The sequence below is a fragment of the Magnolia sinica genome, chromosome 12 (genome assembly GCF_029962835.1).
Source record: "Magnolia sinica isolate HGM2019 chromosome 12, MsV1, whole genome shotgun sequence".
Lineage (NCBI taxonomy): Eukaryota > Viridiplantae > Streptophyta > Magnoliopsida > Magnoliales > Magnoliaceae > Magnolia > Magnolia sinica.
In genome coordinates, this window is record NC_080584.1 from 18,192,155 (window position 1) to 18,215,773 (window position 23,619).

At 39.7% G+C, this 23,619-nt stretch overlaps 1 protein-coding gene across 5 annotated transcripts in view; it reads left to right on the forward strand.

Annotated features, from left to right (window-relative positions):
* Positions 1–16,994, forward strand: part of LOC131221045 (protein CHROMATIN REMODELING 4) — a 57,651-nt gene extending 40,657 nt beyond the window's left edge. For 4 of the 5 annotated variants that reach the window (XM_058216134.1, XM_058216132.1, XM_058216133.1 and 1 more), the window contains 6 exons: positions 1,242–1,399; positions 3,688–3,802; positions 13,360–13,436; positions 13,514–14,228; positions 14,313–14,381; positions 14,737–16,994. In XM_058216134.1, coding sequence (XP_058072117.1) covers positions 1,242–1,399; positions 3,688–3,802; positions 13,360–13,436; positions 13,514–14,228; positions 14,313–14,381; positions 14,737–16,797 — 3,195 coding nt within the window. In that variant the 3' untranslated portion in view covers positions 16,798–16,994. The remainder of the gene's footprint in view (positions 1–1,241; positions 1,400–3,687; positions 3,803–13,359; positions 13,437–13,513; positions 14,229–14,312; positions 14,382–14,736) is intronic. The other variant, XM_058216135.1, reaches the window with a different exon arrangement.
* The last annotated feature ends 6,625 nt before the right edge of the window (positions 16,995–23,619 follow it).

Genomic DNA, 23,619 nt, shown 5'->3' on the forward strand with positions numbered 1-23,619 from the left:
AATGGTCAATCACCATTGTTTCCTATGGTATTGTCTACCTAATTATTGGATCTGCTTTATTTTTTGGATTATGTCCTGAAATGATATGGAGCAGGGTACCATTAAAAACTTCTTAGGGTACACCTTAATTTTCCCCATATTTTATTAGGCATCCAACCTGCTGATAACTTCACATAGGTTTGAATGAAGAGAAAAAACTATTATCAGCTTGATCCAAAACTTTTGTGGCCCACTAATGGTCAATCACCATTGTTTCCTATGGTATCATCTACCTAATTATTGGATCTGCTTTATTTTGTGGATTATGTCCTGAAATGATATGGAAAAACGGATGGACGGGGTGGATACTGAGTATAGTTGTCTTAGTTCAATCGGACAACGCATAACTTAGGACCCTATACAAAGGAAACCTATTATGTGCACTTCTTTTTTGAGACTTTATGATTTAAAAGTGTGTATTAAGTTTTTTTTTGTAAAAATTAATAATCACTGAAGTTTCATTGAAAAATTCAACCATTTTCCCGATGTTTCCCAATGTCTCCCAAAAAGTGCGATAAATTACACGATGCAAACGATATATCCCGTGAGATAAATTACGTGATACAAACGATATATCCTGTGCAATAACCGATACGTATCTGTATCCCAAGGGTGCGATACATTGTGCGATACTGACATTTCGAACACTGGTGTACGCTGCATACACTACACACAACATAGCTTGTAGTATACGTTACAAGGGGAATGGGTTATTTTTGCATGCTACGTAGTGTGTAGGCTATGGTACGCTATGCCGTGTGACACTATTTAAAACACTGATGTTAATGATATTGAAATACCCTGTTTCTAGGGTCTTTTACTTGTTTGGTTCCTCAGATTGTCTCAACACCTGGGGACTGAATGTCTAACAATTAACCATGTGATTGTTATTTTTGCTTTGACCCATTGTTTCCTTGTTTTGAGTCACAAATGAGGTCTCTCCAAGTGCATTTAATCCTAACTTTTGCAGTTTAGCCCCTTCACTGGGCTCGTCTGTTATTAATTGTTTCTTAGAATTGTGGGAAAGGAGATCTATTCCTGTTTAACTTTTCTTTATAGATATAAAGTAGGCAGAGTAATTTGATGTGTTGATACTCCCCCCCTCGGTCTCTACTCTCGAAAGCAAATGAGTAATTTGAAGCTGGAATTATAAGACCAATCTAATGATATAGTTTTTCTTTTATGTGTTATAATCCAATCAGTCAGTGGAATGGAACGATGAGCCAACTGAAGAGCAGGGTGGAACTGAATTGCTCCCTAGTATGACCAGCGATGTCTGTGCACAAAGCTCTGAAAAGAAAGAGGATCACACAATCAGCAGCAACGAGGAAAATGAATGGGACCGACTTTTGCGAGTGAGGTGAGCAGTTCTTGTGACCTTTGTTCTTTTATTCCACTCGACATTTTATTGTATATTTTTTTTTATAGGGATTCTTGTACTGGAATAATCTCGTCTTTCATAATTATCAATGTTTTGCCTGTAACACTGGCTGATATCTTGAAGTTCATCTGTGCATGTGCCCGTGTCATCTTGCATTGCATATTTCACATATGTTGTTTTCTCGATGCATTGCATTTCTCACATCTCTTGCTTTCTCATTACTTGCATTGCGCATTTCAGATTTCTTGTTTCTCACTACAATGATTCGCACTGTGACATTTTTCATCATATTTTTTGATTGATGACCAAATTTCATCCCAGAAGCCAGAAGATACGAAAACAGTAAGTGACCCTCTTGTCACCTCCCCCAACAAGCCGACAAGCCCCACTACAAAGACGTGCATGGAAAGCAGCAAAAAAAACCCAACATGAACCAAGGAAAATTGCTTGGCCTGATGAAATCATCATTCCAGTTATCCATTAGATCCTCAGCCTTCCATTCTGTGAATTTTGGTGATGTAAGAGCCCAGCTGATGATCATGGACAAAATCATCCTGTACAAAACTGCGCTAGAAGACTGTCTTTGAAAATCCTATTGTTCCTCTCCCTCCAAATCCCCCATAGGATCTCAAAGAAAACCAATCCCTAAACGAACCATTGAAGATCCAGCTGATTTCAAACCTTCCTAAGAAGCAATTCCAAACAGACTTGTACATAGCACAATGAATAAAAATATGATTGACTGATTCCAGTTCTAACTTGCACATGATGCATCGATTGGGAATCATCATGCTGCATTTTTTTTTCATAACCTATCTTTCTCAAATGTTGTGATGCCGATGTTGTGAGTAATACGCTAGAGTATGGATGCTGCTGGCTTGATACCCATTAGTAGTTAGTATGCAACAAGAAGCTAAGTTAGGTTGGCCACCACATATTATCTTCATACACAAAAGTGCACGTTGCTCATTGGGCATGAGAGCACCATAGAAGAAGAGTTTTTTTTTTTCTTTGGATAAATAACCAACCTCTTTTTCTAAATGTTACCTGGATTTAAATAAGATGGGCCTTTCAAAAATAAAGAAAAAATAAAAAAAAGAAAGAAAAAGAAAAAAGAAAAAAAGAAGAAAGAAAAAAAGAAGAGAGTTTGTTGAATAAATCAATAACCTTGCTTTAGAAATAAAAGAGAATACATCACAAAGTGGGTAGAATTTACCAACAGGAACCTCATTATCAAGTGGTCTGCCTTTTGATATGCTTCTCTTGGGATGTGGAAGAAATCACTATCAGGCAATGCGGCAATGTCTCTAATTGGTAGTCACTCTATGATGCTTGCTAATATCGGAGCCAAACAGCTTTTTTGCCACTAGATACCATTCCCTGTGCCCACTTATGCCAAAATCTGGCAATGGCACAAGTTAAGAGTGCATTCTTGCATGAAATGTCTAATTTGTGGCTGTTAAAGCGTATGAAGATTAGACATTATCTTAATTGGGAATATTCACCTACAACCTATTGCATTGTGTCATGCATACCATCACCAGACTGTCTGATTGCCAAAATCTCTCTCTCTCTCTCTCTCTCTCTCTCTCTCTCTCTCTCTCTCCGTGGCTAATAATGTCAGGCGTTTCTTTTTTTTTTTTTTGCTTTTGTTGTTTAGAGAGATGCATGATAACATTTAGAGGAACATTCACCTGCAAGCCATTGCATGGAAACTTGGCATGCATATCATCTGAGGACCATTGGATTTAAAAATTTCTCCCTCACCAATCTTGGTTTGTCTAGGTGAAGTTGAAGTTACTACATTAGAATTTGAAAATAAGGACTTCAAATTGTTTCATTTGTTTGTGTTTGAGTCCATAGCTCTCTCTCTCTCTCTCTCTCTCTCTCTCTCTCTCTCTCCAGCTAATAATGTGAGGCATTTTTTTATTTCTTTTGTTGTTTAGAGAGATGCATGATAGCATTTAGAGGAACATTCACTTGCAAGCCTTTGCATGGAAACTTGCCATGCATATCATCTGAGGACCATTGGATTTAAAAATTTCTCCCTCGCCAATCTTGGTTTGTCTGGGTGAAGTTGAAGTTACTACATTAGAATTTGAAAATAAGGACTTCTAATTGTTTCATTTGTTTGTGTTTGAGTCCATAGCGCACAATAGCAGACTCGGTTTGTTTCAACATTGGTATCTTGGGTTCAATACCTATTGAAATAAAAGAAAATATAAAAAAGAAAACGAAAAAGTTTCATTTGTTATATTGGGCTGTAGGTGGGAGAAATATCAGAGTGAGGAGGAAGCAGCTCTTGGTCGAGGGAAGCGCCTCAGAAAAGCTGTTTCGTATAGGGAAGCATTTGTTCCGATACCAAGCGAAGCTTTGATTGAGGTATTTGATTTTATCTTTCCCTATTTTTATGGATTCTAGATTCAATGGGATGTAACAGGTGATAAACTTTTCTTGCTCAGGCTTTCTGTAAATAGTATTTGCTCCATAGTAGTCTTGAATAAAATTCATGCATCATGTCTTTAGTCGGGAAGCCTAGTTTGAATTCCTCCAAAACCCTGTCCTGATTTCAGGAAATTCTTCTATTTTACATGCTTTTTTGTGTGTGTGTGTGTGTGTGTGTGAGTGTGTGTGTGTGTGTGTGTGTGTGTGTGTGTGTGTGTGTGTGTGTGTGTGTGTGTGTGTGAATCCTACACTTGAAACTCTTTCCCTTTTTGTATGGTTTTCAATGCTCAAGCCACTACACTCTATACATTCTCATTTCTGTTCGCTGTTTTGAAGATGTTGTGATTATATCTTTTGGCTCGATTTGGCCATGCTTCTGCATATGAGCCAGTGCTTTAAATAGAAGTAGCGTGATGCGTAGCGCTCAGCCCTCTATAGTGTGTAGCGTAAGCTACACGATACTTCTATTATTTAATTTAAAAATAGGACAAATATAATAAATAGTGAAAAAAAAGGAAAAAAATATAAAAATGCCTAAAAGATGATACATTTTTATCAATTATAAGCATATTTAAAAAAGTTATTAGCTATCATTTATCAAAAGCTAATCCACATATATAAGCCAAATCAAATAATTATCACATCAACAACTTTCTAAGCAAACTACTTTAATTAATAATGTCTAATTGAAACCACAAGTCACAATTATGAAAAGAAATAAAAATCCCATAGGTAAAAAGTATCAAATACATTACAAGTGTCACATTCCTCGACATTAGAAACAAAGAAAACGTGAAAAAAATAATTTAAAAAATAAAATAGTAAAAAAATACATTGTAGGTTATGCTACGGACGCTACGCGCTACGTAGCTGTAGTGTACGCTATAGGGGATTTATGCTATTTGGGACGCTACACTACGTAGCGTACGCTACCGCTACGCTACAGGTGCCATTTGAAACACTGATATGAACACATGAAAAGATAAGGGCGTGTTCAACTTTGTTAATATAATTGCTTTTTGTGATTTTGAGAAGGGTGTGTTCGACTTTGTTCGACCTTGTGTACGTAAGTGTGTTTGGTTAGCCACTAAAATAATTGATTTAAAAAGAAAAAGTTTTGACATATAAACCCTTGCGCTTTGGCCTCCCCTACCTTTCCCAAACCTTTCAAAAACCCTAGTGAATTGCGATTCTAACTACTCATCTGGGAAATTTTCTCATGCAACATGTAAGAGCCTTGTAAAAGCAATAGAAGGGAAGAAAAATAGACAACATAATAATCAAACATTTTCTATGAGTTGCTATTTCCTTATTTTACAAGTGTTTTTTTTTTTTCATTTATCTTCATGTTATGATATTTGAGCAGCATCTATTGAAATGAGTCATGATATGCATGCCTAACATACCATACCATGGTTCCAAACATCGTTATCATATTGGTGAATATGTGCAGATAATCTAATATCAGCTGGTGCTAATACTCGATATGAGATGAAATGGCCCAATTCAAACATTTGGTATGCACATTGGCTGTATAGGTACCTATGCACCCCTATGTATCGTATGACAGCTGATATGCTTGTAAGATGCGATTTTCCTATTTAAAATCCTTTTTCTCATACTTTTTGTTTATTTTCTGCATTTAGAGCTTAGAAGAAGGCTAGGAATTTGTTTTTGATTAGATCTAGAATTGTTGTTTTATGAAAAAATAACATATATATGGTGTTGTTTAATATGCACTTTGGGCAAGCCCCTCCAGTTGTAGCCTTTGATATAGTTAGGACAACAAGAATATAATTACTTATAATAGTATGCTTTTCACCACAATGCACTCAGATATTTGTCCTATTGTAATAGCAGATACTTAAATTTAAGAGGTATGCTTTTCATCATATTGCACTGAGATATTCGTCCGATTGTAATAGCAGATACTTAAATTCAAGAGGCATGCTTTTCACCGCGTATACAGCATATACTTTCCAGCTGTATACGTGGCCCTCCTAGATTGTCTCTCAATGGCCAAGCCGAACCCAATGATGGAGGATAAGTTGATTTGGAAGATAGAGAAAACAGGGTCATTCATGGTGAGGTCTTTCTACAAACAGCTGGACAGTAATTACCTCCTCGATGATCAAATCATGACCAATCATATTTGGAAATATTCGGTCCCTCCTAAGATCGCTTTCTTCGGATGGTTAGTCGGTAAGAATAGGGTGCTTACGGTTGACAATTTGAGGAAGAGGGAAATGTTCCTTCCCAATATCTGTTTATGCTGCATGGTGGATGAAGAGTCGACAGACCATCTGTTCGTTCACTGCTCCTTCATCAATCAGATATGGCCTTCAATCTTAAGTTCTTTTGGCATCAAGTGGTGTTCTTTGGATACATCAGCCCGGCTGTTAAAGGCATGGCACGGTGTGAGATTAGGAAAGCAAAAATCCCCTATATGGAGAATAGCCCTCTTGGCTGTTTGGTGGACCGTCTGGGTAGAAAGAAATGGCAGATGCTTCAGAAACGAATCCATCTTGGCGGAATCCTCAGCGCGTAGGGTTAAGCAGTTAATCGTAGAGTGGGCCTCGAATGTTGATTCCCTAAAGGGATTTAATCTTCTTTTTCTAGGCTCTTAGTTTGTTGTCGCTTCCTCAGTGATTTCTCTTTTCTTTGTTTTTTCCTTCTTTTAATACAATTCTCGAACCCGTTTCAAAAAAAGAAGAAGCATATACTTAAATTTACGAGGCATTTGTTACGGCCATTCATGGTTGGTAAGTCAGTCAGGATGGTGTGGTTTGGTCAGTGCCGGTATCAAAGCCTGTAGAAGAATGATGGGTAGTTTTTTTTTATTCTTTTCCTGGAAGGGAAAGAACAATAGAACTTCTAATAATAAAGTGGAGCTGCTGGTCACAGCAATCACTAAGATTAGGAACTATGTCTCTTTTTGGGCGAGAAACCTCATGTAGTTTGCAGGGTGTATTAATGACGAAATTCAGAAGGGTCTTGGAAAGGGCCATATGTAATGCAGCCCCTTGCCGTTGTGTACCCTTTTCTTTTTTGGGCCCTTTGATTTTAATAAATTCAAGGGTTTCTTATAAAAAGAGATGCTGTCTTTCTGTGGTACAAGCCTGGAAAGATAACCTTCAAAATTCACATACTTGTAAACAAATAATAGAGAGAAGATTGGAAAAAGGAAATTTGTGAAACATGAGGTTTCTTATAAAAGAACTCATTTACAAGGATTAAAAATGAGTTTTTTTTTTTTTTTTCTGCTTAATAAAAAATTTCAGATCACTCACGAAAAAGCATTAGAAATGTGAGCTTGTGGCAACACATCTTCCAGAGAAGCTAATTCTGGTCATGACACCGCCTGATAATGCTTGTACTCAATACTCATAGAATGCATTTAGGATATGTTTTAACCAAATTCTGTTGGATATAGTTTGTTATTGAGAAAAACATTGATGTTCTTGGCAGCGTGATGCAGGTGATATGTAGGCAGTTGGCACTTAGCAGTTGCATTTGGCGTCCAAGTCAAATTAAACCGTCCTAATTATGAGATTCAATTTAGATGTATCGTGAAGCAAAAATTACGATTATTTGATTGTCAGAATATCGGATTGGTGGCATTTATTGGATGATTAAAAATGGGAATACCCAACAGTCCTATTTCAAAAAATAAGTGTCCACAAATCAGAGGTTAGGATTGTTCAACTAATCTGATTTTGGGAGTGTGACTTAGCAACAGTGGGTTCATCAATTCAGTTGGTTTAATATGAGTTAATGTATGGCACATATACAAGTTCTGAGTGCCTCTGTATCAAGCATCATATGCTTATGATGCTTGCTGGAGTATCAAGTAATTTGCTCATTGTTATATTCAATCTCTATTCAAACTCCAAGCAACTTATATATATATTTTCTACTTCATTTATGAATAGATATATAAGAGGAATGCTATAAAAGAAAGTCTTACTGTAGACGCCATGGTATGTCAATAGTTATGCTAACTTAGCATTGCTAGAAAGATGTCTTTTTTTTTTTTTTTTGAAGATAAAATAATGCAAACCCTAAAAGGAGAAGCAAATGGATAAAAGAAAAGAAGAAATAGATTGTTGGAAAGAACCCAACAATCCTTTGGCCGAATGCTAGGGACCGTGAATGAAAGACTGTGAGCATGCTCAACAGTCCTCTGGTCGTGAACTAGAGAAACCAACCCCCCCCAAACAAAAAAAAAAAAAAAACAAAAAAAAAAAAAAACTGTCGTAGAGAAATATGAGAATTACTCGAAGAAAATATCAATAAACCTATCTTATTCCATATGCATAAGCCTGATTTATAAGTAGTCCCCTTACATTCTGCAATAAAATCTATGGAATCTAGAAATAGAATTCCTAGTTAACCAACATCTAAAAAATAGGAAACTATCTAAATAAGAAAGCATTGCAATTAAGAAAGCACTTAAATAAGAAAGTAGTTAAATAAAATAAATCTAAAATTACTTCTTGCTTGATATAAAGATATGAAAGAAAAAAGATATTTCCTAATGTTGAGATTTGAAAGAAAAGGAAAGTAGTGATGGGCTAAAAAAGGGAAACCGGGCATTTTCTTGTGCACACGTATGGAGCGTGCACATGTGAGATTGGGTCGTTTCTTCAAATGTGATCAATCGGCTTGTGTGGCCATTTGGTTGCATCAATTCCACTCGGCTTTGAAAAAATCGTCACCGAGTTTAAATTGGTAGTCATAATCTCCGGCAAAGATCCTTGCTTGTAGTGTCTTTTTCAGCTTCACTAGTAGTTGATGGTGTAGACCTACACGCCTAACGGGTGACTTGTGCATCATATGGTGTTTTGCCATCTTTTCTTTTGCTTCTTGTTGGTCCTCCACATTCTAGACGTCGATTGTGGCCCCTTCATCACCATCAACTTTTGATTTGTGAGCCTTGATTGAAATTGAGATGGCATTATGGTGATTGTGAAAGTACCCATCTCTTTGATCATCGGATCATGCATATTTTTTAAACCTTCAGTCTCTTCAATTGGGTCATTTGTTAGCTGATATTTTCGGCTTGACTTGAACTTCTTTCAATCTGGCCATTGACCCATCCTCTGTCTTGAAAGTAGTTTTTCACTCATCTCCAGGACGAATTATTATCAAGTGGTACCCACTTCGCAAATCAATCTTTGAAAAGATGGTAGCATTTGCCATCATGTCCAGCATGTCATCTAGTCGTGAAATGGGAAAACAATAGTCTATTGTTATGTTGTTGATGGCGCGACTGCCAATATACGTATGACAGCTTCCATCCTTCTTTGGTGTCAACAATGCTCGTACGACACACAAGCTGAGGCTATCACGAATGAAACTCTTTATTAACAATTTCTCCACCTATTCATGAAGTTTTGTGTGCTCTTTCAGGTTCATTCAATATGCTGGATGATTTGGTAATGGCGCTCCAGGTATTAAATCAATCGCATGTTGAATGTCGCGCTTGGGTGGAAGCTCACTTGGTAGTTCATTAGGGACTAAATCCTGAAATTGGGATAGAATGTCTTGAATCTCAGGTGGTTGAACAACAACGTTACCACCTGATTTGGTCTTGCTTCCCCTTCACGACTCTCCTCCACGAATTGGGCCATATTCAACATTGTGGAAACCAACTTTGCCTATTTTGATTTGTCATCCTTCATAAGGTTAAGAGTAATGAACTTTCCTTTGTACACAAAGTTGTATGTGTTCTTGAGACCCTTATGAGTTACATCCCCATCGTATATCCACGGGTGCCCCAGTAATATATGTGAACTACATTGGTATGCTATTACACCAAAGCGATTCTTTGTAACGACCCAGAGAGAAGTTCACTAAGCATCTCTTAGTCATAGGGATGAACGTGTCATTCACCCAAGCAATCTTGTATGGCTTGGAAGTTTAAGGTTTCAATTTCAACTTGTCCACCATGCTTTGTGAGGCCACATTCGTATTGCTACCTCTATCAATAATGACCTTGACAACCTTTCCACCACGCGACACTCATGTATGTAAGATTTTGGTTTTCAACCAGTCATCTTGGGCCTCCTCTTTTGGTGCTGTCAGGATCCTTTTGACTTCCAATGGTAATTTGTTTTCATTAAAGCCATCTAGGCCTTCCTCAAGTTTATGCTCGTCATCTTCTGGATCTTTTTCATGTTTCATGTTCATCTTTTACTTGGTCCACAATGAAAGTTTCTGCATCGCAAAACTAGAGATTGCGAGAGGGACACTCTGTCACATAATATCTACGACCACCACACTTGAAGCAAGTGTTGGTCAGCCGCCCTTGCATTGTTGTAATAAACTTTCCCTTTGTATCACTAAGAGGATTGGAGGCAAAGTTCCGACCAATTTTGTAATCTTGAGGTAAGTTATTGCATGGCACGAATAGTTGTGGACTTGAAGTAGAGTCACTAACAGTGAGGCGGGTGGATGCATAGCCCCCACCCTTAGGGCTACCGTGTCTTATCACCAACTTCTGCTCCTGCACTTTTTGGGCTATCTAATACACTTTGGATACGCTATTGAGTTGAACGATCACCGGTTCTCTTTGAATATTGAACCGTAGTCCATTGCAATAACGTGTCACTTGGTGTCTTCCAGTTTCTGTTAGGCGATAGCGAATAACTAAGTTATACTAACGTTGTGTGTACTCCTCCACAGTCATATTGTCTTGCCGAGGAGCTCTTGGAGAGAGTCGTCTCATAATCTAGCGGTAGGAACCTCTGCTTCAATATTGCCTTCATTTCCTCCCAATTCCTTACGGGAGGAACTCCACACCATTGCAAATCTTCTTCGATAGCGTACCACATGTCTTAAGCTGCGCCCTCAAGTTTCAGGGTAGCAAAACGTAATTTGACGGTTTCTTCCATTTCGTATCAACAAAAATATCGTTACATTGACTTTAGAAAGTCATTGAACAACACCTTAGGATCCAAATTATCATCAGAATCTGAAATGTCAATCTTGTCGTGCCTAGCGGGATCTAAAGTGCGAACATTCCTTCCTCCTTCAGTATAAATCGGATAGTCCTATTGGAGGTTGTTCATCCATCTGGCTCCCAGTGTAGACAACAATGTTGTTGGATCCCGTAGCCAGACTGATATTCTTCTCCTTGGAGATCACCAGAAGGCACATATGAAAATGGGTATGAATCAAGGTGATATGAAGGGCGATCTCAGTCATTGAAGTAACTCAGAGAAGAATAGCATGATGGATATGGGAAGGCATGGGAGTCCGAATAGGGATAATTGTACGACATATGAACATCTTCCTAGAGCTAGGCATTGAGTTGAGTCGAACTGAGTCAGGGTTGACCCGACTCTATCCAGTTTTGAAATAGGCGTGACCCGAACTCAACCCGATTTGGTACCGAGTCCGGCATGCCTAACCCGATCTGAGTCCGGGTCTGGCCTGGACTAATTCGGACCGAGTCCGACCCGGTCACAAGTACCGAGTCGGATCGGGTGCAGCGGGTATCCAAGGGCTGAAATCACAACTCAAAACCTAGATCCACTTGCTAGAATTGCCGCCTCTCCATCAACTACACAACATCTCAGATCCGTAACGTCAGATTTGAGGTTTATTTATTTATTTATTTAAATATATATGTACGAGTTGAGTTTTGGATTGAGTCGAGTCAGCACCGAATTGGATTTCGGGTCGAGTCAAGTCGAGTTACTGGGTGACTCTAATTGGACTCAGTTCGAGTTCGGATTGGATGAAATCAACTTGATTCGGATCGACTCATCCCACTAGGTTCAGATCGAGTCGAATCTGAACGAGTCAGACGAGTCAAGTTTGCTGAGTCGAGTCGTCCCGTGCCCAACTCTACATCTTCCTATCCATGACATCTCCAAACAACAACATGGGTTGAACTATAGGCTGGATTCTAGATCTGAGGTTATGAGGGTTGTAGGGTTTGGGATGGTTTTTTATTTTTATTTTTATTATTTGGTAAGGAAAAGAGAAAGGGCAAGGAATTAATGGGTTGGAACGAGATTAGGATATGGTAGGGTTGCAAGAGAATATATGCAAGGTTTGCAAGAGAATATAAGCAAGTTTGCGCGATCACATTGTTATGGTTCGAAGGTTTTGGGGAAAAAAGAGGAAAAAATATGGTTTATGGTTTGGTTATTTTGGGAAGGGAAAAAAGAAATAAAAGCAAATGGAAGGCGGAGGATTGAGGAAGGGGAAAGATGAAAGGTTATGATTGAGATGAAAAAAATTACCTTCTTTAAGTTTCCCAAGAGCATAACTTGCTCTGATACCAATTAATGCAAACCCTAAAAGGGGAAGCAAATAGATTAAAAAAAAGAAGAAACAGATTGTGGGAAAGAACCCAACAATCCTTTAGTCAAATGTTAGAGACTGCTAATGAAAGATTGTGAACAAGCTCAACGGTCCTCTAGTCTGGAATTGGAGATCACTTCACTACCGTAGATAAATATGAGAATTACTATATATATATATATATATATATATATATATATATATATATATATATATATAAACCCGTCTTATTTCATAGGTGTATTCCTTATTTATAAGGAGTCCTTACAATTTGTAATAAAATCTATGGCATCTAAAAATAGAATTCCTAGCTAGCCAAGATCTGAAAAAATAGGAAGCTACCTAAATAAGAAAGCACTGCAATTATGAAAGCACGTAAATAAGAAAAATACTTAAATAAGAAAAATCTAAAATTACTTCTTGCCTGATATAAAAATATGAAAGAAAAAAGAAATTTCCTAATGCAGAGATTTGAAAGAAAATGAAAGTAATAATGGGCTAAAAAAAAATGAAACTGCCCTTTTTATGTGCACAAGTGTGGAGTGTGCACATATGAGATGTGGGTCATTTCTTCAAATGTGATCAATCGGCTTGTGTGGCCATTTGGTTGCATCATAAAACCAGAAAATAATAAATAAAATTTCCATCATCATTGTCATCTCAGCTGGACATCAACCCTCTTTTACCTGGGTCCTGGAAACCGTGTTGGAGCTCAGTCCTACCTAGTATTTAACCCCAGCTCAATGACGTGGGCATGTGTATGATGTGTCATGCTCTAGTAGTTGGCTTTACAAAAACAGCAAACTATGATTCTCAGCTGCACCATCTCTTTTTTACAGTTATTATTATTATTTTTTTCCCTTGTCAGTTTTTAAATGTCTCAAGGGATCATTTGGGAGTGTGTATTCGATGGTAATTGGTGTGAACTGGCAATTTCAGTGTGTTCGGGAGAGTGTATTTAATCCAATTCACAACAAATACACCAAAAGCCCCTTTTGAAAACATAGCAAGACCCTGTGATTCCAATTCGCATGGATTCCAATGCATAACAAATACACGTTCCCAAATGATCCCTAACGCACATTCGTCCATTCACATTTTACGCTACACTACGTATATGAACTTTTGTATTGCTTAGATCGCTCATCCTATTTCTGACAACTAATGGATCAAACCAGACTTGTAATGAAGAGGAGCCGGAGCCAGAACTAGAGCCAGAATACACGCCTGCTGGCCGAGCTCTAAAAGCCAAGTAGTAAGTTTGAAACCTTCTTTGTGCTATTAGTATTCATTTTAATTAGTTGCACGCTTGCTGACTTATCTCGTAAACAGTGCTAAACTCCGTGCCCGACAAAAGGAACGGATTGCTCAGAGGCATATAGCTGAAGGACCCCATTTCATCGAGCACCAGCTTGAACCCAAGTTGCCACCCCAATTCTCTCCCATGCCTACTGGAGAAGGGGAGAGTCAGCATATGATCAAACCAATTGAACCCATTGAAACTCTCAGAGACCAGGCTCCTGTAATCGACTTGGAGGAAAACAAACTAAATCAGTCATCTGCGGCACCCAAGAAAAGGAGTGACTCAATCATGAGGCTAGGAAGGTTCTCGAAGCACGGATACAAAAGCTTCCAGAATTCTAATCTGGATCTTTCCGTTAGACTACCTGGCTCTCTTACGCCAGATATGTTCTTACCAAGCTCCCAGTTCCAAACTTCAAGTTATGGGGATTTGGCCTCTACTAGCAACAACCTACTGCCAGTATTGGGGCTGTGTGCTCCCAATGCTAGTCAAGTGGATTCAAAGCCCAGGAACTTCCGGTCTTACCTGAACCTTCCTAGATCAAATTGTGGGCAAAGCAAAACTGACGTTGGGGTGCCGGAATTTCCATTGCGGCTAGCCCCTGGTGCTGCAACTTTGACTGACGAGCACTTAAAAGCTCCTGAGACCACTGCTGATACATCTATGTTGCCTGATACATCTTTGGGGGCTTTGCATCATCGACTGAAAAGCACCATCCAGGACAGCAGCTTTCCATTTAGCCATGTATGCTTTATGATAACATTTTTCTTTTCCATTTATATAGAGTTGTAAAGTGTGGAGTCCCCAGCATGATATAGTTATGTGCAGGTTCCTTACATGTGGGACCCAGGGTATGGTGATCCAGACTGTGGATCAGGAGTGCTCAAAGTCTCCCAGGTTCAAAGATTCTAAGCCTTCGGTCTTTTGCGTGTTTTCTGTTGAATGTGGACCATGACTATGTTATTCTTCCATACTGTTTTGTGTGGGACTGATTCGAAGGTCAGAAAGTTTTGAGTATGGGAGTAACCCCACTCAATGGTCTGGATCACTGAAACATGTCCTTGCATGTACAGCTCCTGAGCCTCTGCGAATGTAGGGTTTGCAACCTATATGTTTGCAGGGGCTCAACACCCTGTAATTCCTCATCTTTTTACTTGTTGGGAAATGGAGCTGAGATATAGGCACTGTTTCCTGTTTTTAATACAGTTAGCATTTCTCTCAATAAAATCATACTTCGGTGTCTGTTTTGCAGTTTCCTCCCATAACCTCACAAGGAACGAGTTCCGATCCTCTTGACCGTTCAGGCGATGCATTCTCAGCTTTTCAGGAAAAAATGGCACTTCCCAAGTTGGTTCTTGATGATAAACTTCCTCCTAAATTCTCCCTTCCATCTAAAGATGTGTCCAAGTCCCACCCCGACCTCGTAGCAAGCTTATCACTAGGTATGAAACGCGAGGAAGCTGCAAAAGATTCTGTTCAAGATCTGCCAATGATGCCATTGTTGCCAAATTTCAGATTGCAACCAAATGAGAATCCGAACCAAAATCTGCAAGCGAGAGATCTACCTCCCCCCATGTTGGGTCTGGGTCAGATGCAAGCGACATCTTCTTCCTTTCTGCCGGAAAAGCACAAGAAGGTTCTTGAAAACATAATTATGAGAACAGGATCTGGAGCAAACAGCTTACTGAAAAAGAAACTAAAGGTGGATGCATGGTCAGAAGATGAACTTGATGCCCTTTGGATCGGTGTCCGTAGGCACGGACGGGGTAATTGGGAATGCATGCTCAGGGACCCCAAACTGAAATTCTCGAAATATAGAACTACTGAAGATTTGTCAGAAAGGTGGGAGGAAGAGCAACTCAAGATCTTGGATGGGCCAGCTTTCCCACCACGGAAATCCATGAAGTCCACGTTATTCCCAGGCATCTCCGATGCAATGATGACACGAGCGTTGCTTGGAAGTCGATTCACTGGCCTTGGGCCTGAGCACTGCACTCCGCCCAAGTTCCGCTCTCATCTGACAGACATTCAGTTGGGTTATGGAGATTTACCATCCAGCTTGCCACATCTCGAGCCAACTGATCATTTTGGCCCAAAGAATGACCATATCTCTCCTATTCCACGTTGGAAACCTGATAAGTTTACACCAAGATTCACTGGGGATTTTCCTGCGGGTCCCTCTGATAGAGCAGGGGATCCGAATTTGCCTTTGGACCAACCATTTCTACCCAAATCACTGGCAGGCAGCAGCGTGGATTCTCCCAATTTGAACCGCTTGAGCAGTTGCGATTTACAGCAAAAGGAGGAACACTATGCTAGCAAGTACCTCAAGTTACCGAGTCTTTTGGATAAATCTCTGAATTGGTTACGTGATACCCAAAATAATGCTCGCAGTGGTGAGTCAAGCAGTGGGATTGTTCCCAATCCCAATACAAGGCCACATTCTGGTCATTCTCGTGCGAAGGATGATATTGCTGGTAGTTCAACAACAAACAAGCTCCCCCATTGGCTTCGGGAAGCGGTCAGTGTTCCGGCTAAGCCCTCAGAACCTAAGTTGCCACCTACTGTTTCAGCAATCGCTCATTCTGTCCGCTTGCTCTATGGAGAAGAGAAGTCCACAATCCCTCCATTTACCATCCCCGCCCCACCTCCTTCCCAACCAAAGGATCCAAGGAGAATCCTGAAGAAGAAGAAGAGGATGTCACGGAAGATGAGGCAGTTAAAGCCGGACATTGTCGCTTCAAGCAGGAGGTTTCAGAGCAGCCTGCTCGGTGACAACATCGCTTTGAGCTCCTCCATTCCGCCAGCCCCACTGTTTCCACTGCTCCCACCATCGACCTCCGGCACATTGGGCTTCCCTTGGATTGAACCGAACCTCAGCCTTTCCTCTCTGAATCAAAATATGATGAACTCTCCTTCATCATCGTCATTCCTGAATCCCCGCAAGAAAGGCATGATGATGTCGCCATCCCCCGAAGTTCTTAATTTGGTAGCCTCTTGTGTGGCTCCGGGCCCTAGCATGCCGAGCTCGAGCTTCCCCCGGACTGAGCTGCCTGTGACGAAGCCATATGAACCATTTGAACCGATTGGCATGGTGGGAAGCCCTGATATGAAAGGTCTGCGTGGGAAAAGGAAGGCCAGGCGGGGCTCCCTTCTCGGTAGTTGGGGGCCGCTTCCAGAGGAGCGGGTGGATCGGGTGGATAGTGGGGACTCAAGCAAGACTCAGTCGGATCCTTTTCCGATCGACCGACCTGAGATAGAGGAGATATCTTCAGAGGAGACTGTATCAGATGATCGACGGAGTGAAAATTAGTAGACATTCTTTTCCATGCAATTGCCTAGCTTTGGAGTCCCTTTGCACATGTGCCATTTTTGTAAGCATGATTCAAGAGTGTTAAGTAGCAGCAGTTGAATCATTTGGACATATCCCTTGTGTAAATCTTCTGTAAGAGAAAAGAAAAGAAAAAAAATGAGAAAGATATGATAGTCCTTGCCTGATTGGTATTGCTCTCTTCCCTCTTCACCTCCCATCTTTGGTTTTGGCTTCTCCATTCTGAGAAGAGAGGAACATGCTTTGGTAATCCACAGACTATTGTTCCTTTTCATTCCGCAATGGATGGAGAATGCCCCAAAACTCTATTTATTTTTTGCAACAAATTGCAAGGTTAAGCTTGTCCAATCAAGGCGATCTTTTGGCATGCAACAGGCGAGTGTTTTGGATTACCAAAGCACGGGCCCCACTTGCTAGAATTGAAAACACGCCAGTGGTTCGTTCAAAGACTCAGGTAGCTCATCTCTTAACTTCTCTCAAATGTAAGCAATACGATCATTCCATTTCTAGCCACTCAGTATCCTTATCACCGCCACCGTGCCCTGCTTTGACGCAAAAATCTTATTTCCTACCCAGGGTGAACCAATCTCTTTCTACCTCTACATCTTCTCTGCTCAGGTACTCTCCATAACCTGGCCACGGCAGCTCAAAACAAGTCCATCACACAAGTGAAACTATGCCGAAATGGTCCCTCGATTTTTCGACTGTTGTGCGGAAATGACCCACTATTGTATTCATGAAAACTATCAATATCATAATTGAAAACCATTTGTGATCCGTCTCAGATGATGATAGTGTGTGAATGTTGGTTTTGTTAGGAAGTTTTTGGAGGATGGCTTGTTTTGATGGGTGAAAACCTTCTTGGAGATGGCTTTCTGTAGGCTTCGAACCATTTGAGTGGCTCATGTTTGGCAGGAACGGGTTTCCACTGGACGAGTATTCACAAAAATTAAGTATTTAGGTGACGAGTTTCCACAAAAATTTAATATTTAAGTTTCCATTGCAAAAACCGGATTGTAGGATTGCATTTTCACATCTTAGCACCTACTAAGTGCATGGCCTGTGTCGTTACAATGTGGGCTGACTGCAGACTGGGCCACACGGTCTGACCAAGAGTGGTCCATTTATTCGTGAGACCTAAAATTCAAGCTCTGGACCTGAGCCATGGCCTGTAAATCAGGCCCCATGCCTGCGCATGAACATAAATGGTTTTGGACCAAGTTGGGATGGCCTCAAGTTGTTTCAAGTGGGCTCATGCTCAACCCATTTGTATGTCGGACCTACAAATAGGCCCACACCCAAAACCAAAATTTGGCCCTAAAATCAACAATTAAGCCTAGTTGAATGGAGGGCTCAACCTGAAAGCCCAATGGGCTAGGCTCAGCCATTGACAAGTAAAAATGCTCCTCCGAAACCTGATCAGGCACTCAGAAAAAACTCTAAAAACTAATGTTGTTAATGGGCCAGGGCAGAATTGGTTTGGGCCAACATTCTCGAACTTGCGGATCATGGTCATCGGGCTGATCTCATTTTGAATATTGACTTTGATCTGCTCATCCCAGCCGTTAACGGGCCTAACTAATACAACCTAACTGAATTATTTAGACATGCCGAGAAGACTTCATTTTCGTCGATGCATGAGGAAACTTTCATAATAAACAATCATCGGCAAGGTTAATCATCATTGCCATCACTTTCATCAATAGAACTGACCGCCTAAACATGCATCAGCACTACTCGTGGTAGCGTGGCATTTTTAGCCATTGGATCACTAAACATTTATTTTTATCTCCACCATTTAATGCATCAAATATCCAAAATAAACTGTGTACCACAAGCAGTGTCGGCACATCTAAGTGAGTGTCGTTGATGTCTTAAATCTGTAAGCAATATGACCACTCGATGCCATCAAGTAGTGTTCAATGCTATTGACAAATGATCAATGCCATCGGAAAAATTTGAAAAATTCATGTCTTGTTGCTTGACGTTTTGGTGTTTTACTCGATGTTAGTGAAGGTGTTCAATGCCATCAACAAATTGTTGATGCCATCAAAGTCCCATTGAAGGTGTCATTAAGCGCGCACACAGAATTGCGTAAGTGCGGGATTTGTTTCCTATTTCGATTGTGATACTATAGGACACTATATATGTCAGGTGTAAATGGGATTTGGGAAGGAAGAGAGGTGTTCTAGGCTTTCTAATTCGTTCCTAATGGTTTCAAGGGCATAGCTTGGGCTTGTGGAGTAGATTTGAGACTTGTTTGAATTGGTAATATCTATCTTTTGTAATTTTTACTTTCATGGTGCATTACTCGCCGCTTCATGCCATGGTTTCTCCTCAAAACGGTTTTTCCACGTAAAATTTGGATTGTTTTGTGTTTAGACTTGTTCGTGTGATTGATAGTACTTTGCTTAATTCGTCTTTGTGTGCTTCTGCGGTTTCCCAACAAATGGTATTAGACATAATATTGGGAAGCAGATCGAATCTGAAAGCAACGTATCAATGGCATCTAACCCGAAGTTTGAAGTTAAAAAATATTTCGGTGAAAAAAAAAATTAAACTATGGAAAGTTAAGATGACCGGTGTCCTAGTTTACTAAGGATTAGAGGATGCTATCTTTGAAAAGTGGCTGGAATCTATGATAGATGATGAATGGAACAAGATTTATAAGAAAGCGAGAACCTCTTTCCAATTGTGCTTAATAGATATGGTCCTTTATAATGTTATGAGAGAGAAAACTATAGCAAGTATATGGGCGAAACTAGAGAACATCTATGCGAAGAAATCTATTGAGAATCATTTGTACTTGAAGCTTCAGTTGTTCAATCTGAAGATAGTAGAGGGGGCTGATGCTGAGGACCACATTACTAACTTTCATAGATTAATTTGCAAATTATTAGATGTAGAGGAAACGATGAAAGATGAGGATCAAGCATGCATTATGTTGAATTCTCTCCCGGCTTCGTATGAGTCGTTTAAGGACTCGTTGTGTATTGGTAGAACTACCATTAGCGTCGAGACTATTATCTCAGCCCTTCGGTCAAGGGTGATGAGAAAGAAAAATGGTGCACTGGTTATGAGAGGGAGAGATTCTAGCGGGATAGTGAATTTTCATGATCGAGGTCTAAATCCAAGGGCAAAGATAAAGGTAAGTTAAAGTGCTGGAATTGTGGTATGTATGGGCACATGAAAAAGGATTGCTAGAATCCTAAATCAAGAAAGGAGAATTCAGATAGTTCTCCCAGGGAGGCCAATGTTGCGGAATCTAGTGAGGAAGTGAACGGTAGTGACATGCTTATCGCATCAAAATTCGGGTAGTTCGACGAAGAATAGATTTTGGATACGAGGATTTGTACCATATGACCCATCATTGGAGTTGGTTCACTAGTTACATGAGTGTGATGGTGGCAATGTGTTTATGAGCAATGATAATGCCTCTACAGTGGTAGGTGTTGGATTAGTACGCATCAAGGTGTTTGATGACATTGAGCGTATCTTGAATAAGGTGAGGTACGTTCTTGATTTGAGGAAGAGTTTGATATCTTTAGGAGCACTTAAAGCACTAGGGTGCAAATTCATTAGGTTCGATCTTGTCCTTATAGTTTCAAAGAGCGCACTCATAGTCATGAAAGCGCAGAGGAATAGAAACCTTTACAGGTTGATCAGGAACACTTCATCAGGTGGAGCTGCAGTGTCTGTAGTGGATTTCACCATGTCTACACGTATGTGGCATGTACACTCGGGCCACATGAGCAAGTGGGGCATGAATGTATTTTCTAACTGTTGTTTAATTCTAGTTTTTAAAAGTATTGATTTTAGTATATGCGAGTATTTAATATATGGTAAGTAATCAAAGTTATCTTTTAAGTTTGATAAACATGTTTGTAAGGGTGTTCTTGATTATGTGCATTCTGATGTATGAGGGTCGACGCTCGTGATTTCTAGTGGAGGGTTGTCATGGTTTGTTACTTTCATTGACGATTATTACAGGAAAGTGTGAATTTATTTTATGAAAAAAATCCGATGTTTTTACCAAATTCAAGCAGTAGAAGGTAATGGTGGAAAAACAGTGAGGCCGAAGAGTGAAAGTGTTGAGGACATACAACAATGGATAATTTACTTCTGGGGAATACAATAAGTTTTGTAAAGATGAATGGATCATGAGGCACAACACGATGTGCCATACACTAGAACAGAACGGTGTGGATGCGTAGATGATGAGACTCTCTTAGAGAGGGCCCGATGCGTGATTAGTAATGTTAGGTTGGGTAAGAAATTGTGGACTGAGGCCATTAACATAGTTTGTTACTTAGTGAATTATTTCCCTTCTATGGCCATTGAATGCAAAATTCTAGAGGAAGTATAGAGTGGTTAGTAGGTAGACTACTCAGGACTGCGTGTATTTGGTTGCGATGCTTACTCTCATGTATGGTCAGTTGAGAGAGATAAGCTAGAGCAAATGGCTAAAAAGTACATCTTTGTCAACTATGGTGGGGTGGTGAAAGGGTACAGGTTGTATAAACGGGTCACACAGAAAATCGTCAAATTCGATGAAGGATCCTTGTTTTGTAAGGATAAACACAAGGAAGTGAAAAAATTGATTGTGAATAATCAGGTAGATAAAAAATGAGGCATGGGTTGATACTGAGATACAGACAAAGGTACAAGAGTAGGTGGAGTAATCATTAATGAGAAGAAATCTGCCAATGGATCGTAAGTTACCGACAAGATATAGGGATAACTCAAATGTCACTTTTGCCCTTATTACAACTGAAGGGATCCTTCTATTATTGAGGAGGCTGTTGATGAAACAGATGCTGAAAAGTGAAAATAAGCAATGGATGATGAGATCGACTCCTTATATAAGAACGAGACATGGGAGTTGGTGGAGCTTCCTATCGACAAAAAAATGATCAAGTGCGAGTGGATCTTCAAGAAGAAACATAATGGGTATAAGGTAAGGTTGGTAGCGGAGGGATACACTCAGAGAGAAGGTGTTGATTTTACTGAGATATTCACGCCGGTGGTAAAGAAAGTATATATCGGATTAATGTTGGCGTTGCTTGCCTAATATGATCTCGAGCTAGAGTAGATGGTTGTGAAGACTGCATTCCTGCATGAAAAATTGGAAGAACAAATTTATATGAAACAACCAAAATATTTCGAAATACAAGGGGCAGAAAACAAGGTTTGTAGGTTGAAGATGTCATTGTACGACCTGAAACAGACATTTAGGTAGTGGCATAAAAAGTTTAATTCTTTCATGGTGTGTTAGAGATTTACTAGGAGTGAATATAATTGTTGTATCTATTACAAGACACTGGGTGATGAAAAATTCATTATCTTAGTTTTATATGTTAATGACATGCTTATCGCTAGTCATAACATGTCTAAGATTGATTTACTGAAGACTCAGTTATCAGGGATACTCGAGATGAAATATTTGGAGGTTGCAAAGAGGGTTCTCGACATGATATACATATATACATGAAGAGGAGCAAGTTATGGTTATCTCAGGCAGAATACCTTTAGAAGGTATTGGTGGAGTATGGGATGGACAAGGCAAAGTCGGTTAGAATTTCTCACGCGGCCTACTTCAAGCTATCTTCAGAGCAGTGTCAAAAAATAGATGAAGAAAAGCATGATATGTCTCGTGTGCCTTATTTGAGCATATATGATAGCTTGATGTATGTTATGGTCTATACTAAACCGGATATTTCACATGCAGTGAGTGGTATTAGCATATACATGTCTAACCCTAGTAAGCAATACTGTGAGGCAGTGAAATGACTACTTCGATATATTCGAGGTACACAGGATTACGCCTTATCATTTGAGAAATCAGGGGCAAGTTAGTAGGCTATGTGGATTCTTATTACATAAGCAGTGTGGATAATAAAAGATCGACTTTCGGTTTCTCGTTTGTCCTAGTGGGTGGAACGATTAGTTAGATATCAAAGATTCAGTCTATGGTGGCTTTTTTCATGACCGAACCTGAATATATAGCGGTGACAGAAGTGTTTAAGGAAGATGTTTGGTTGAGGGGGATGATAAATTAGTTGGGACTTTAACAGGAGGTTGTGTTAGTCAATTGTGACAATGAAAACACGTTCAATTTGGCTAAAAATTCTGTTGATCACTCACGTATTAAACATATTAATATGCATCACCATTTTATCTGACAGGTACTTAAGGAAGGAGGCGTGACTCTAGAAAAAATTTACACAAGTGTGAACTCGACTGACATGCTTACGAAGGTGGTTCTTAGAGAGAAGTTTAAGTTCTATACAACTTCTTTAGGCTTGGTGAAGGCGTAAATGGAATATGGAGTGTGCATGAGAAACGATGGTTGAGGCATGATGGAAGGCATAATTAGAGACGAAGATAAGAAGCTATGAAGAATGAAGATTGAAGACATGATGAAGATTGTTGTTGATGTCTTAAATTTGCAGGCAACAGGGTTTGTCGATGCCATCACCAGACCACTTGATGCCATCAAAAAATATAAAAAATCCATGTTTGTTGGTAGAACGTTTTGGTGTTTTACTCAATGCCATCAAAGGTGTTTGATGCCATCGACAGATTGTCGATGCCATTAAAGTCCCATCGAAGGTGCCATTGAGTGCGAGTACAAAATTGTGTAAGCACGGGATTTGTTTCTTATTCTGATTGTGATACTATAAGATACTATATATATATATATATATATATATATCAGGTGTAATCGGGATTTGGGAAGGAAGAGAGGTGTTCTAGGATTTCTATTTTGTTCCTAAGGGTTTCGAGGGCATAGTTTGGGCTTGT